Source organism: Anomalospiza imberbis, chromosome 5 (assembly GCF_031753505.1).
Source record: "Anomalospiza imberbis isolate Cuckoo-Finch-1a 21T00152 chromosome 5, ASM3175350v1, whole genome shotgun sequence".
NCBI lineage: Eukaryota > Metazoa > Chordata > Aves > Passeriformes > Viduidae > Anomalospiza > Anomalospiza imberbis.
The window spans coordinates 24095814-24108504 of record NC_089685.1 but is presented as its reverse complement, the minus strand read 5'-3'; the positions used below and the strand labels follow the sequence as shown (position 1 = coordinate 24108504).

At 36.0% G+C, this 12691-nt stretch overlaps 1 protein-coding gene across 2 annotated transcripts in view; it reads left to right on the top strand.

Moving 5' to 3' along the window:
- Window positions 1-12691, top strand: part of CAPZA2 (capping actin protein of muscle Z-line subunit alpha 2) — a 29791-nt gene that overhangs the window by 9654 nt on the left and 7446 nt on the right. Inside the window, exons 2-7 of one of the 2 annotated variants that reach the window (XM_068189912.1) lie at window positions 4387-4450; window positions 6399-6450; window positions 7100-7163; window positions 7738-7944; window positions 9101-9180; window positions 12015-12093. In XM_068189912.1, coding sequence (XP_068046013.1) covers window positions 4387-4450; window positions 6399-6450; window positions 7100-7163; window positions 7738-7944; window positions 9101-9180; window positions 12015-12093 — 546 coding nt within the window. Of the gene's footprint in view, window positions 1-4326; window positions 4451-6398; window positions 6451-7099; window positions 7164-7737; window positions 7945-9100; window positions 9181-12014; window positions 12094-12691 lie in introns of those variants that run through there. The other variant, XM_068189911.1, reaches the window with a different exon arrangement.

The window sequence follows — 12691 nt, the reverse complement described above, 5'->3', positions numbered from 1 at the left end:
CTCCACAAAGACACGATTCATAAAAACTTGTAGATTGGGGTTTTTTGCATTCAAGGAATTTAATATAGAAAATGCGTGGTTCCTTACATAGGTTTGTGGTAAAAGCTGGGTTTTTTTTGTAAACCACTGGTGATCAGATGTTCTGGATTAGTGAAGTCTGAAGTGTATAGTTTCTTGCTACTCTGAAGACTTGAAGCTGAAAACTGACTCAAATCTTCATAAATAAAACACTAAAAACACTTTAGGTAGTGTTTTGGGAGTAACTACGGTAATAAGTGGAGAAACTTCAGGTGTTTATGTCTTTGAGTTTTCTAAAGGAAGACTCAATTGTAACATTTTTTTGTTACTTGCTGATACATGTATAAGTTTCTTGTACTGTGAGTAAAGGTGCAGTTCTTTTGCATGGAAAAAGGTTTTGTCGTTTGGATTCTTAAGATATTATGATGTTTCTGTTTTGGCTTAAATCAATTTTTAGAAGTCTCAGTGCATTGAATAATCAGCATTGATTGCAATTGTAATGCACCTGATTGGTTTTCTTAAAACTATTTTCAGCAGATACAACTTCCTATCTTAGTTTGACTAAAGAGCTGTTTAGCTTTTTGCCTGTCACTTTATATTACAGGTTATCTGCATTTTTAATTTATCCTTTTTTAGTTGCCTGTGAACATCATCTTTTATACAGAGTACCCCTTTGTTTTAATTGTACTTCCCCAAGTGATAGCTGAGGCTTTTTGCTGCCAAAAGGGGGAGATCTTCATCTTGTAGAGGCTTATGGAAGTACATTCATTTATCCTTCAGTATCAGTCTGGGTTTGAAAAACAGAAGCCTCCTTTAGAGCATTTATTTCTGGAAAAATTCCGTGGCAATAAATCTGTAACTGCTTTTCAATTCTAATGTGTTAAGTGAGACTACTGGATTTAATTCATTTATATGGGCTTCCTGTATGTATGAATTGGGGAAATAATGGCTTTATCAGATACTCATCACAGAGAAGTTAATTCAGTTTAACTGCTGAAGGAAAGTGGATTACTTTTAAATTGGCTTCACAAAGGCAGTTTAGCAAAATACAGTGTCCTAGCTGATACACTCTCAACTTCTGAAAACACGTTAGATTTTTTTTGCTTTTGTAAACATGAATATACTTTATACTTGATGAGGTATTCATTTCAAATTTGCATGATTGTTTATCTGTTCTATAAAACGTTTCATCTGTGATGAATTTTCACACAAAAAACTATCAGTGAGAAATTGAATTTACTTGTAAAATGTTTGTGAAACGTAATGTCTAGGTTGGTCTGTCGTGAGGACATCTGAATGCTTTGGAATGAATATTACTTATAGTGTAGCTAATTTGATAAGAATAGTTTTTACTGATAGTGAAAAAAAATAAGCAAAACCAGATTTATATTACCAGAACAGCTGAAAATGATGTAGTGGTCCAGTTTTAGTATAGACCTAATGTCTCACCTTACAGGTGTTACCAGTTTAAGCATGTGGTTATTCAGGGTGCAGTTCGGGCTCCCATGTTTTGCTTAATTTTGCTTCTATAGCTGCTGCCTGCCCAAAACTTATGGACCTGTTATTTGACAAATCCAAATGTCTATAAGTCTTGTTTCTCTGCTTGCCCAGAGCTAACCTGGCCTTGGCAGGGGTAAGCAGTCCTGTTCACCTGAAGTCAATGAATCAAGAAATGCTGTTCCTTCATCTTGAGCAGGGAGTCAGCCCAGTGATAGTCATGCTGAAATACTAACTAAATACTTGCTTTTCAGGGCTGATCCGTGGTGCTATTAATTGGTGTTGTGGTTTAACCCCAGGCAAGCCACCAAGCCCCACAAAGCCCCTCAGTCACTGCCCCACCAGTGGGATCGGGGAGAGAATTAGAAGGGTAAAAGTAGGAAAACTCATGGTTTGAGATAAAGACAATTTAAGAAGGGAAGCAAAAGTTGTGCATGCAAGCAAAGCTAAACAGGGAATTAATTCACTATTTCCCATGGGCAGGCAGCTGTTGGGCCATCTCTAGGAGAACAGAGCCCCCATCACATGTAATGGTGACTTGGGAAGTCAAATGCCATCACTCCAAAATCTTCAGCCCTTCCTCCTTCTTCCCCCACTTTATGTACAGAGCATGATTTGATGTGGTGTGGAATATCCCTTGGTCAGTTAGGGTCACCTGCTCTGGCTGTGTCTCCTCCCAGCCTCCCATGCACCCCGATCTTCCTTGCCAGTGTGTCAGTATGAAGAGCAGAAAAAGCCTTGACTGTGTAAGCCCTGCTCAGCAGCAGCACAAATAGCTATGATCAACACTGTGTCCAGCACAAATCCAAAACACAGTCTTCTACCAGCAAGTGTTACAAGAATTAGTTCTGCCCCAGCCAAAAGCAGCATTATTGGTCATTTGAAAAAATGTGCTGGTGATAGAACCTTGGAGCCTGTCTTACCCTTATCCTTCATAAGTGCTTTAATAATACTGTAGGTTAGCTTTGTTTCACATTCTTTGTATTACTTTGGCTTGAGCATTGAGCTGAGTGTGGTGCCTTGGCTTCAGCAAGAGGTACAGGAGTGCGGGGATTGGTGATTCACATAATCTGGGTAACGCAGATAAGTTTACATTCTTTTAATTCAAAGGAGCCAATCCAAGTTGCTTTAATGAGTAGCCATAGAAGAAGGTCCTCTTGCCTCTCTGTGTCTCTTTTGAAAAGAGTGAACTTTGTGGCATTTATAATATATATAATGCAAATTCATGTTTACACGGAAAGAGGAGTTCTGATGGTAGGTACTTGAGGAAGCAGACAAAGGCTGTCTGCAATCCAAAATGCAGCATTTAGGTTAGAAAGTTGGGAACTGACAACTTTTCCATTTCCATTATCCAGCTCTGAATAGATGTGTTTTGTTAGTGATGTGAAAGCTGCCTGGGCTGGTCACTTGGGATCTCATGAGGGTTCAGCACTGCTAATGAGGCAGCTAAGTGCTCTCCCAGGACATTTTAACTTGAACCACCTCTCCTGGAGACCCTTGTCTGAAATTTGGGCTCTGTTAAAGAAGCAGGGGCCCAAACACTGGCTATATTGCTACCCTCAGTTGTAAAAGCTATTTTCTTGTCAGTTCAAGAGCTCTAGCATGCTCAGAGAGTTCTTTTGTAGTTTCAAATACAAAGAAATGTGTAAATGTAATGTATTCTTTGGTTATTTTTAGATATTTTTAACGAAATGTGTGCTTCTTAAACACCCTAATCTCAAACAGTGCTCCAAAGCACTGAATCTTCCAGCTCTTCATTCCATAGGTACATCATAGAAGATGTTGGAAAGGGAAACTCTGGTTCAAGTAGTATCCTGTATTTGAATAGCAACACCATATTGAGGATGCAAGAGAGCTTTAAGTATCTGGTGAACTTGGATAACTGTAAAGGATAGGAACTTTTGCAAGTTAGGGAACCACTATTTAGTTACTTCCTTTTTATAATGAGTGCCTTTAACAGTACAGGTAGGAAAAAGATTGAATCAAAGTGTGTCCACTAAGTGACATTCTGCAATTAAGGTAACAGTTGAGAAGTTTAAAAGTTGTTCCACATTTTAAAAGTATTTTTGTGGGGTTTTTGCAAGCACATGTGTGGAGCTGTGTAGTGAACCAGTTCGGGGACCTGGTCTGAAAAAAAGAGCAATAACTTTCCTGATTTTGCTCATTGGCCTGTTGTACAAGGGCTTGTGCAAGCAGGAGAGAGAAAGCCAGGGCAGGCGTGCATACTTTCAGTGAAAATACTGACTTATGCCGTGTTTGCTCTGCAAGAAGTTGTGGCTGAAGGCCATAAATTACTAATTAAGATCTCAAGGGTTTTTTTAAGCTTTATCCGCTGGTACTGTGGTACTAAGAGGTAGATGCAGGTGAAATTACGAGCTTTATTAGTGTCTTTGCAGTGTTTTTAAGCTTAATCTGTGTGGACCTTTTGGAAGGTATAGAACTATATGATATGTTATAAAATTAGAAGAGAAGCTTTGAAGATCAAATGCATCTTCATCATGGTTTTTGCCTCTCTTGGGGTTTGTGTTGATTCCCTGGTATCCATGGACTGAAAGCTGACATAGATTGTGAATATATTGTTGATCTTATTTATTATATTCATTTTTCCTGTTTGCCAGTAAAAGAAACCTGAATGACTCAATTTCTCCATCTGCTTCCATCACATATAATCTCTATTCTGTTTGAAGAGGTGGAACATTATAGTCTGTGTTTTTAATATAGACCAAATAGTTGAAATAATGTGAACAAATATGTGAAACAGTGGGAGCTGTACAATTTCATGTCTGGCTGTTAAAACTCCATAATGCATAACTGCTTTGAATAGGAATGAATGCAAGTATATACAATCACATGATTGTTTTTGTATTTAAGGTGCGTATAGCAGCAAAATTCATAATTCATGCTCCTCCTGGGGAATTCAATGAGGTGTTCAATGGTGAGTATCTGTGTGCTCTGCCCTTTTATTTAAGGTATTTATATCCAAAATTGCATTGCTGATTATTCTCCTGAATTTTCCGTAGCTTATATTGTTGCAGCTCCCTTGCTATAAGGGCAGGTTTTGTAGCTGGGCATGATAAACTTTGCAGTCACAAGACAGCTTGAAGTTTAAATGCAAAACGAGGGAAGTACTACTTTTCTTTGTGATGTGAGAACGAGCTTTGTTTTGAATGAGTAATGAATTAACAGTTGCAAGGGTTTCTGTTTAGAAAACAGATGCTCTTATTTTTCATCTTTGATAGACAATTGTATTTTTCAACAAAAATGAAACTAGGAGAAATTAAAATGGTCTTGTTTTTTTAAGAAGGACTATCATTACAAATACTTAACATTGAATGCACAAAAGACTACTACCTAGTGCCAGCTGTAGAAAGAATATTAATCTTCTCTAAATATTTCTAACCTTTAAATTCTGAGCACGCTCCATTTTACTAAGTGTAAACTGAAAGAAAACTTAAAATAAGCTGCTTTCAACTGTTGTTGTCTGAACTTTACCTAAGATGTTATTTGTTAAAAAAATTGTTGTTTGTCTGTCATCAAGATATTTGGGCATACAAATAGTATAAAAAGGCAGGCTTTACAGTTGTAGCTTACAAATGTTTCTGAAGCTATGTAAGTACAAAAATAAATGTGGTATACTAAACCTGTAGTCAGTGTCAGACTGGAGAGATCTTAAGTTTATTAAAGTGTGCAATGCTTTTACAAGTACCTTGTTCTTAGTTAAAATGTGGCCAGCTGATTATTATTTAAAATTAGTGAGTACTTATTTTTTGAAGTGAGCAGCTTACTAACTCAGCTTTCTGAAGATTATTAAAATTTCTTAGAGTAGTACTGCTTATAGGCTTCATTGTTGTGCTAATTCATAGCTTCAACTAGCTGCTCAATAACAGAGTATTATGTCTGACCAGTGTTCAATGAGATTCAGGCTGCCTTCTTAAAAAGAGAGAAGGCTTTTAATCCCAATTCTGAAAATTGTGGGGTTGGTTGGTTGGTTTTGTGTGGGGTTTTTTGAGTATGTGAGGTGTCTTTTCTGCTTTGGGGTATTTTGTGTTTTGGTTTAGGTGGGGGAGTTCGGTTTATTTCGGGAGGATTTGCTTGTTTGTTTTTTAAAGAAAAAAAAATATATATTCCAGATTTGTTTTTACTTTTCACTTGAATGATACCTTGGAAATATTTAGAGGTGCTTTAATATGTTCTGGCAAGACTTATGATTGGTTAGTTAATAAGCAGTGAATTAAATTGTTATTCAAGCAGTGCCTAGTAGAGTCAAGTACATAAATAAGAAATTTGCTGCACAATAAATATTAAGTAATTTTGAGGTGAGTATTTAAAAATGCGGGTGTTGAAACACAATGCAACAAGTATTGATTTTATTCTATATTCATATGTTTCTTGTATCATGGTAGAAAAAATGCTGTTGTGGTGTATAATCTTCTGCCTAGTAAGTGTCATTTAGGAATGAGACTAAAAATGGTAGGGCTTAAAAACCAGTAATTTCAATGCATACCATATCAGTGTCATCAGAATACAGTAACAATAACATAGTGTGAGGGAGTAGTTAATATTTTAAAGGAACTTGGTAGAATTCTGTGCTGGTCTCATTCAGAGCTTCTTTAAAAACTAGATTGACAGATTCCTAGAGCCTGTAGAATACAGCTTAAATCTCTTAGCCAGATTGTCTCGAAAGAGATCAATTTCTATACTATTATTTTAATTTCATTCAGTCAAAATTATAAAATATGAAGCAATAAATTTCTTACCTAGTAATCTCTGTGGTTATGGAGTAGGGTTTTTTTGTTGTTTTGTAGTCTGTTGATACTTGTTGTGTGACTGAAACAAGTTTCTGAGGTAACTGTTACTTACATGTTGTAAATGCTTCCTTTCAGATGTTCGATTGCTGCTTAATAATGACAATCTTCTCAGGGAAGGAGCAGCCCAGTAAGTACCAGATGTCACATACTCAGTTGCATAAAAGCAAGATGTTTTTTCAACAGGACTTGCATAATCACTAAGCGGTTCATTTAAAGATATGTGCTTGGCAAGTAAAACCCTAATTGTGTGTGTTGGGCATCTTTGATCAAGATTAAATTCGTGGCAGAGGAGAGATCTGTATTGTATCCTAATGATTAGAGCAACTTTCTGTTTCATGGTAGATGTTACTTGAACATCTGTAAGATACTGCATCCTTAGACCCTACTTCTGTATCAGAACATTATGCCTACTGTGCTTTCATGCCAAAATTAGTTTCATCTGTAAGAGTGGAGATATGTGGCTTAGTAGGTTGAATCCCTGTGGAATTTAAACTTTATCTGTTCCTCCATTTTCTGTGGGTTATTGTAAAGCTTTATGTGTTTGTCTACATCAGGTTACTTCTGAATGTAAATTTTTGTGTAATGGCAGTTGGAATCTGTAGTACAAGCACTGAGTGAACCAAAGTGATTCCAAAAATTTTGGCCTTCTAGGTAAAGCATTAATATAATTTTTAATGCATCATTTCCCAGATTATTATCTATTATTTATATCCCTTTACTGCTACTAAGGACGACTGTGCTTGATGCAGGCTTTTGTTGTTTTTTTTCTCTTGCAGTGCATTTGCACAGTACAACTTGGACCAGTTTACTCCTGTAAAAATTGACGGTTACGATGAACAGGTATGAATACAGTGAAATACTTGCAATCTTCCTTAAACTGTTTAAAGATGTTCTGGTATTGGAACAGCTCTTAGCAAGAAAATTGAAAGAAAAGCATCTGCCCTACCAAAATGTAGAGGTTGTGCCCCTTCAATAGTACTAGTACTAGTCCCATAAGTAAATCACTCAGGAGTATCTAAAGAGCTTGAAATTTTAGTCTGCAGTGTTGGCTGAATTCAGTGTTTTGTAGCTGTAAAAACAAAATGCTCCATTGTTAGTGGTAGAAGACATTAATTTCTGTCTTGCATTGTTTGTTGCAGTAAGACAGTAAGATTCAAGATATGTTTTTCTGAGGAAGTGTATCATATTTGTTTTTTCCTCTCTTGCTGTATGCATATTTTGTTTAAAATATAAGACTTTGGGTGTGATTAAGCTTCCATTAAATGCAGAGTATAGTTAGATTTGGCATGGCATTTTTTTATTTTTTACTGAATAACAAATGTTATTAACTAATGGCTTAATAAATTTTATGTAATATAAATATATATATATATATATAAATGAAATAAATTTTAACTTAAATTGTATACTACAGGTTTTGATAACAGAACATGGTGATTTGGGAAATGGAAAATTTCTGGATCCCAAGAACAAGATTTCTTTTAAATTTGATCACTTAAGAAAGGAGGCTACTGATCCTAGACCCCATGAAGTTGAAAATGCCATAGAGTCCTGGAGAAATTCAGTTGAAACAGCAATGAAAGCATATGTGAAGGAGCATTATCCAAATGGTGTCTGCACAGTAAGTGCTAAATTATATAACCACTGTACCACGATAGAGAGATAAAAATTTAAAAGGGAGCTATTTGTAAACCAGAAAGACAGCATTGACTGTAAAGAATTTATTCCTGTTGGGGGTTCATGAGAAATGCAGGAAAGCTTCAGAAATTTAATGTTTTAGCTATTGAATTACTGGTGGTTACTGCAGGTGATACTGCAGATTTACCTCTCTATTTGAGCATTTTTATTTAGATTTCTTAATGCATTTAGACATATTGTGCACTGCTGCAGGTTGATCCTGCTGATCTTGGCTGTCTGGCTGGTTGCTTGGAAGGGGAGAAAAATTCCATAAAATAGAATTGTCTGCCTTGACTTGGTTTACTGACAAAACTGTCTTAGTAAAGCAAACTGGTTTTGCTCCATCATATCTCCTTTATATCCAAGTGCTGTATTCTTATCACCAGAATTGGTGGTTCTGATAACTTCTTAAAATCAAACCTCTTACTCTGTTCTAAAATAGTATTTGCTTGCTATTACAAGCCCTATGACTATTTAAATCTCAGCACACTGATCTATTGATAGCTGTTCTGTGCTTTATGTGACAGAAAAATTAACTAGTCGGAGGGGGAAAGTAAATCAGCTGCTGAGTTAACAAGTTGATTTGGATTCCCAGGCAGTCAGATGAGTTTTTGTTCCTGTAAAGGAAACAAGATTGAATGTTCAGTGAGATAATTTTTAGTAGCATTTGATTTGGGGGGATAAAGCAGAAAAGAGGACCAAACCCACCCTTTTTGCTATTCTGTACAGGTTTAAATTGTCATATAGTTGGTAGAATCACTGGTGTTTGAAACCCAGCTGGTAATAAATGTATATTGTCTCAGTAGTCACTGTTAAAGGCCTAGAATTCCTGTAGTGGTAAAAAAAAGGAGTTCACAATAGATAAAATTTAATTAAGATTATTGGTCATCAGGTTTTTAAATCTCATATATTTTCTGCATTGTAATAAATACTTATTGTTTCATGTACAGAATATTATGTATAACCATAATGGTTACAAAATGAAAGTTTAGTTTATGTAACAATAGTAGAACCAGATACCGAAGCAGTTTGAGCATGGTCTACTCAAACCTTGACTGTTCTGTTTTTTGCTTCTTTCTTTTTCTTTTTTCTTAATTAAGGTGTATGGTAAAACGATTGATGGACAGCAAACCATTATTGCATGCATAGAGAGCCATCAGTTTCAAGCAAAAAATTTTTGGTAAGTTGCTGTATGGCTCCACAGACAGTAAAATACAGCAAACTGAATAAGTGCCATTACACTGATAATCCTTAGTTCAGAGAAGAAGGTGGATGCGTATCTTGATTGGGACCATTCTTCTCTCTCCACCTACTCCCAAGTTTTTCTGCCAAATCTGTAGAAATCTCTTCCTCTGTGGTAAGTAAAATGGCAGACTGTGCACCTGCATCTCCTTCGCGGAACTTTGCAAAATTCCATATTAAGCATATGACATACGTGATTAATTTTCCTCTTTATCACACTGACACCAATACTCATCATGGCTGTCTTCCCTAAGACAGTTGCTTTGGCTAGTTTGCTTCCTTTGTGACTGACAGTATAAGAACAGCTCCTTCTAGTTTGAATTTCTCAGAGAAAGAATGTGACTAAAAATCACTTTGCAGTGGGACTTAAGTGATCAGTTTTGGGGTTAGGCAGATAAAGGTGATTTGGGATTAAATAAAATCTTAGAACTGCAGCTTGCTTTTATTTTTTCCTGGACTTGGTTGAATGATGTTTTCCACAATCTGAAGTGAACTTTGGATAGCTCCATACAGGAAACTAGCCAGAGTTGACATAAAACATCACAATATCAGGAATAGGTTAAGGATGTTATATCCTAAAGATATCTTATATATGCAGTTGTCATAAGAAAGGTATTTCATTATTTGGTCTGCTATTTTGCATCTGCTTGCAATTTATATTAGTAATCCTACAGGTAACGAATGAAAGTACAGAAGTCTTTGGGTTTTGATTCTGAAGGTGGATATTACATTTCCATTGTAATTTCAGCGTGTGTATCAGTTATTTGCCCAGTACACTGATTTTTATTGAATTTGCATAGCTAATAAATATTTTTTCTTACTGAGTTAAACTTGACTAGTTAAGTCTGCATGTTTTACATCAATTTTAGAAGTAACTTGAAATAATACTGGTTTTCTTTTTAGTTTGGAAGTATGAATGAATTTTGATATTCCAAATAATTAATTTTGTAGTCTTTCAAGAAGAGGAACAGATATGCAGCAACCTTTTATAGATAGTGAAAATCTTTCTTGAAAGTTTTCTTTAATAAAAGTCATGATTGGGCATCTATGAGTAAATATTGAGTTTGTTTTAAGAGTTTTTCAAGGGTAATCAGACTCTAATGCTTGCTCTTAGCAAGTTGTAATAAATGTATATTGCTTTGGGAGACTTAGAGATGGAGGAATGAATTCCACGTTAACCAGATTCCTCAGTTATCCAGCTATATGGCTGGATATCCAGCCCAAGCCACAGCCAATACTTATTCCCAAGGTGTTCCAGCTTTTTAGGCATTTGCAAGTGTGTCATCCTAATATGGGAGTAAGCTTGTTGGGTGATAGAAAACCAAAATATATTAAAGAAAAATACTTTGTGGTTATTTGAAATACTATCAACGTAGTAGGATAGATGTCTTATTAAAGAAAGAAGAGGAAAGTTAATCTCTTACAAAACATTCTAAGTCAGCCAAGCTAAATAAAGAAATGGTATTGTTTTTACCTTAGAGCATTTCCTACAGAAAAAACCTTTTGAACTTGAATTTTTTCTTTTTTTTAATAGCAACTTAAGGACAAAAACAATATCCCAGAGTGGAAACAACTGTGGTCATGTTAACTTCAAGGGACCACAGAGTGGCTGAGAAGCAAACAAATTTGTGAGCTAGCCTTTGAATCCCTGGCATTCAAAAACTAGAATTGTATCCGAGGTATAATCTAGCATGTAAGCTTTCTCATAATCAGTGGGTCAGTCTATAAGGCTGCTTAGTAGTATTAGTGTCACTAAGATTGTTGCATCCCAGGTTGCCGCGAAGATGGGCAACCCTTTCAGTTTTATCAATGCCAACAAGCTTCTGAATTGTCTTAGTCTATATTTTCAGTAATAATTTGGATATTGTCTGAAATAATAACCAATGGCTTTATAGTTGAGTTACCGTTGTTACTATCTGTGTCATTATACAGATTTGTTAGTAGCTCTTAATTTTAATATTTTATGTCTTTCTCTCCCCTTGCTGAATGCACTGGAATCTACACCTAACATTAGCAGCACTGGAACACCTAGTATCAACTTTCTTTCCTTCTTTAGGTGCAAACACAAGACAAATCATGGACTGCTGCAGTGCTTTCTTAATTCAGCTCTATAGTACTAACATTCTAATCCACTAATCTCATAGCTAGATAAGAAGATGTCTAGTTTACAGGAAAGAAATCAGGTGAAACTACTCCCCATACTGTTTTCCAGGTGTTTGAAACTCCCTTTAGGCATTTTGGCAAGGACTCTGAATTTGTGGAAGGAAACTGGAAGGAAATAGTTGTCCTGGAAGGGAAATGCTATCAGAGCTAAAAGGCCTAGTTACAGTTAAACAATGCAGAAAGTCTTGTTACTTTAATGTTCCTTCCATTCAAGTTTTTGATAGCTTTAGGTGTAGTGTGACTGTGGCTGATCTAGCAAAACATCCAGGTCCTAGAAACAAAATACTGACTGTGTGTGCCTAACTAATACTACAAGACAGAAAGAGCATTGGAGGCTTTAGGCATTTTCAGAAGTTAAATCTTCCTGTTAAAAGGTCCTTAATAATAAATCTCCTTGGTCCACATGGAAAACTAAGGTTAAATATTTTGGGAAACAGTTCTGTTCGTGATTTATTATGATGCTGAATCTTTAGAGGAAGATTTCCTGTATGTGTAGTTGCACTGCAAATTTCATTCTCTGGTTTCCTTTGAATATCAGTTGTATGTTGGGATTTTTTTTTTCATAACCAATGGGGTGACATCCAGTTTCTGTTTTACTGTTTTTTTAAGGAATGGCCGTTGGAGGTCAGAATGGAAGTTTACAATCACCCCTTCAACCACTCAAGTGGCTGGCATCTTGAAAATTCAGGTATGCTTATCTCAAACTGTGTCCTGAGCCATAAAGTCTCCAGTCATTATCAAGGGAGACTCAGGCCAGTGTATCAAGTATGTTGAGGGAAACTGGGGACACAATAAGCAAGGCAGCAATGCTCATTCACTTAAGAGTTAGTGACTTAATTTGCATATTTATCTAATCCTTAAAAACATAAAATATGTTTTTAATGGAATGATTCAGAGGACTTAGGAAGGTGTATTCACCTCAGCTAGGCATATATCTCTTCGGTTTCCTGTTGAATTCACAGTGAGACAAAACCTTCCTGAGTATAGGCCTGTTCTGAAGTAGAATATTTTTTAATTTTAACTGATAGTAGGGTTTTTTTAGTGTTATTATATTGTTCAGAAAGGTGGAAACCTTTCATTTCACCAATTCCACCATCAGAAATTTTTGAATCTATGTATTTTTCATTCAGAATTTGGCTTTCCTGTTGGCTTTAGGGCATTCAGAAAGGAGGAATTCCAAGCAGGCAGAAGTTCTGAGACCAAAGGAAGTCTGACTGTCATGTGGTAGGCAGGGAGACTCTACTTCCTGGATTGGCTCCCCAGAATGTGTACACATCCATTGCAGC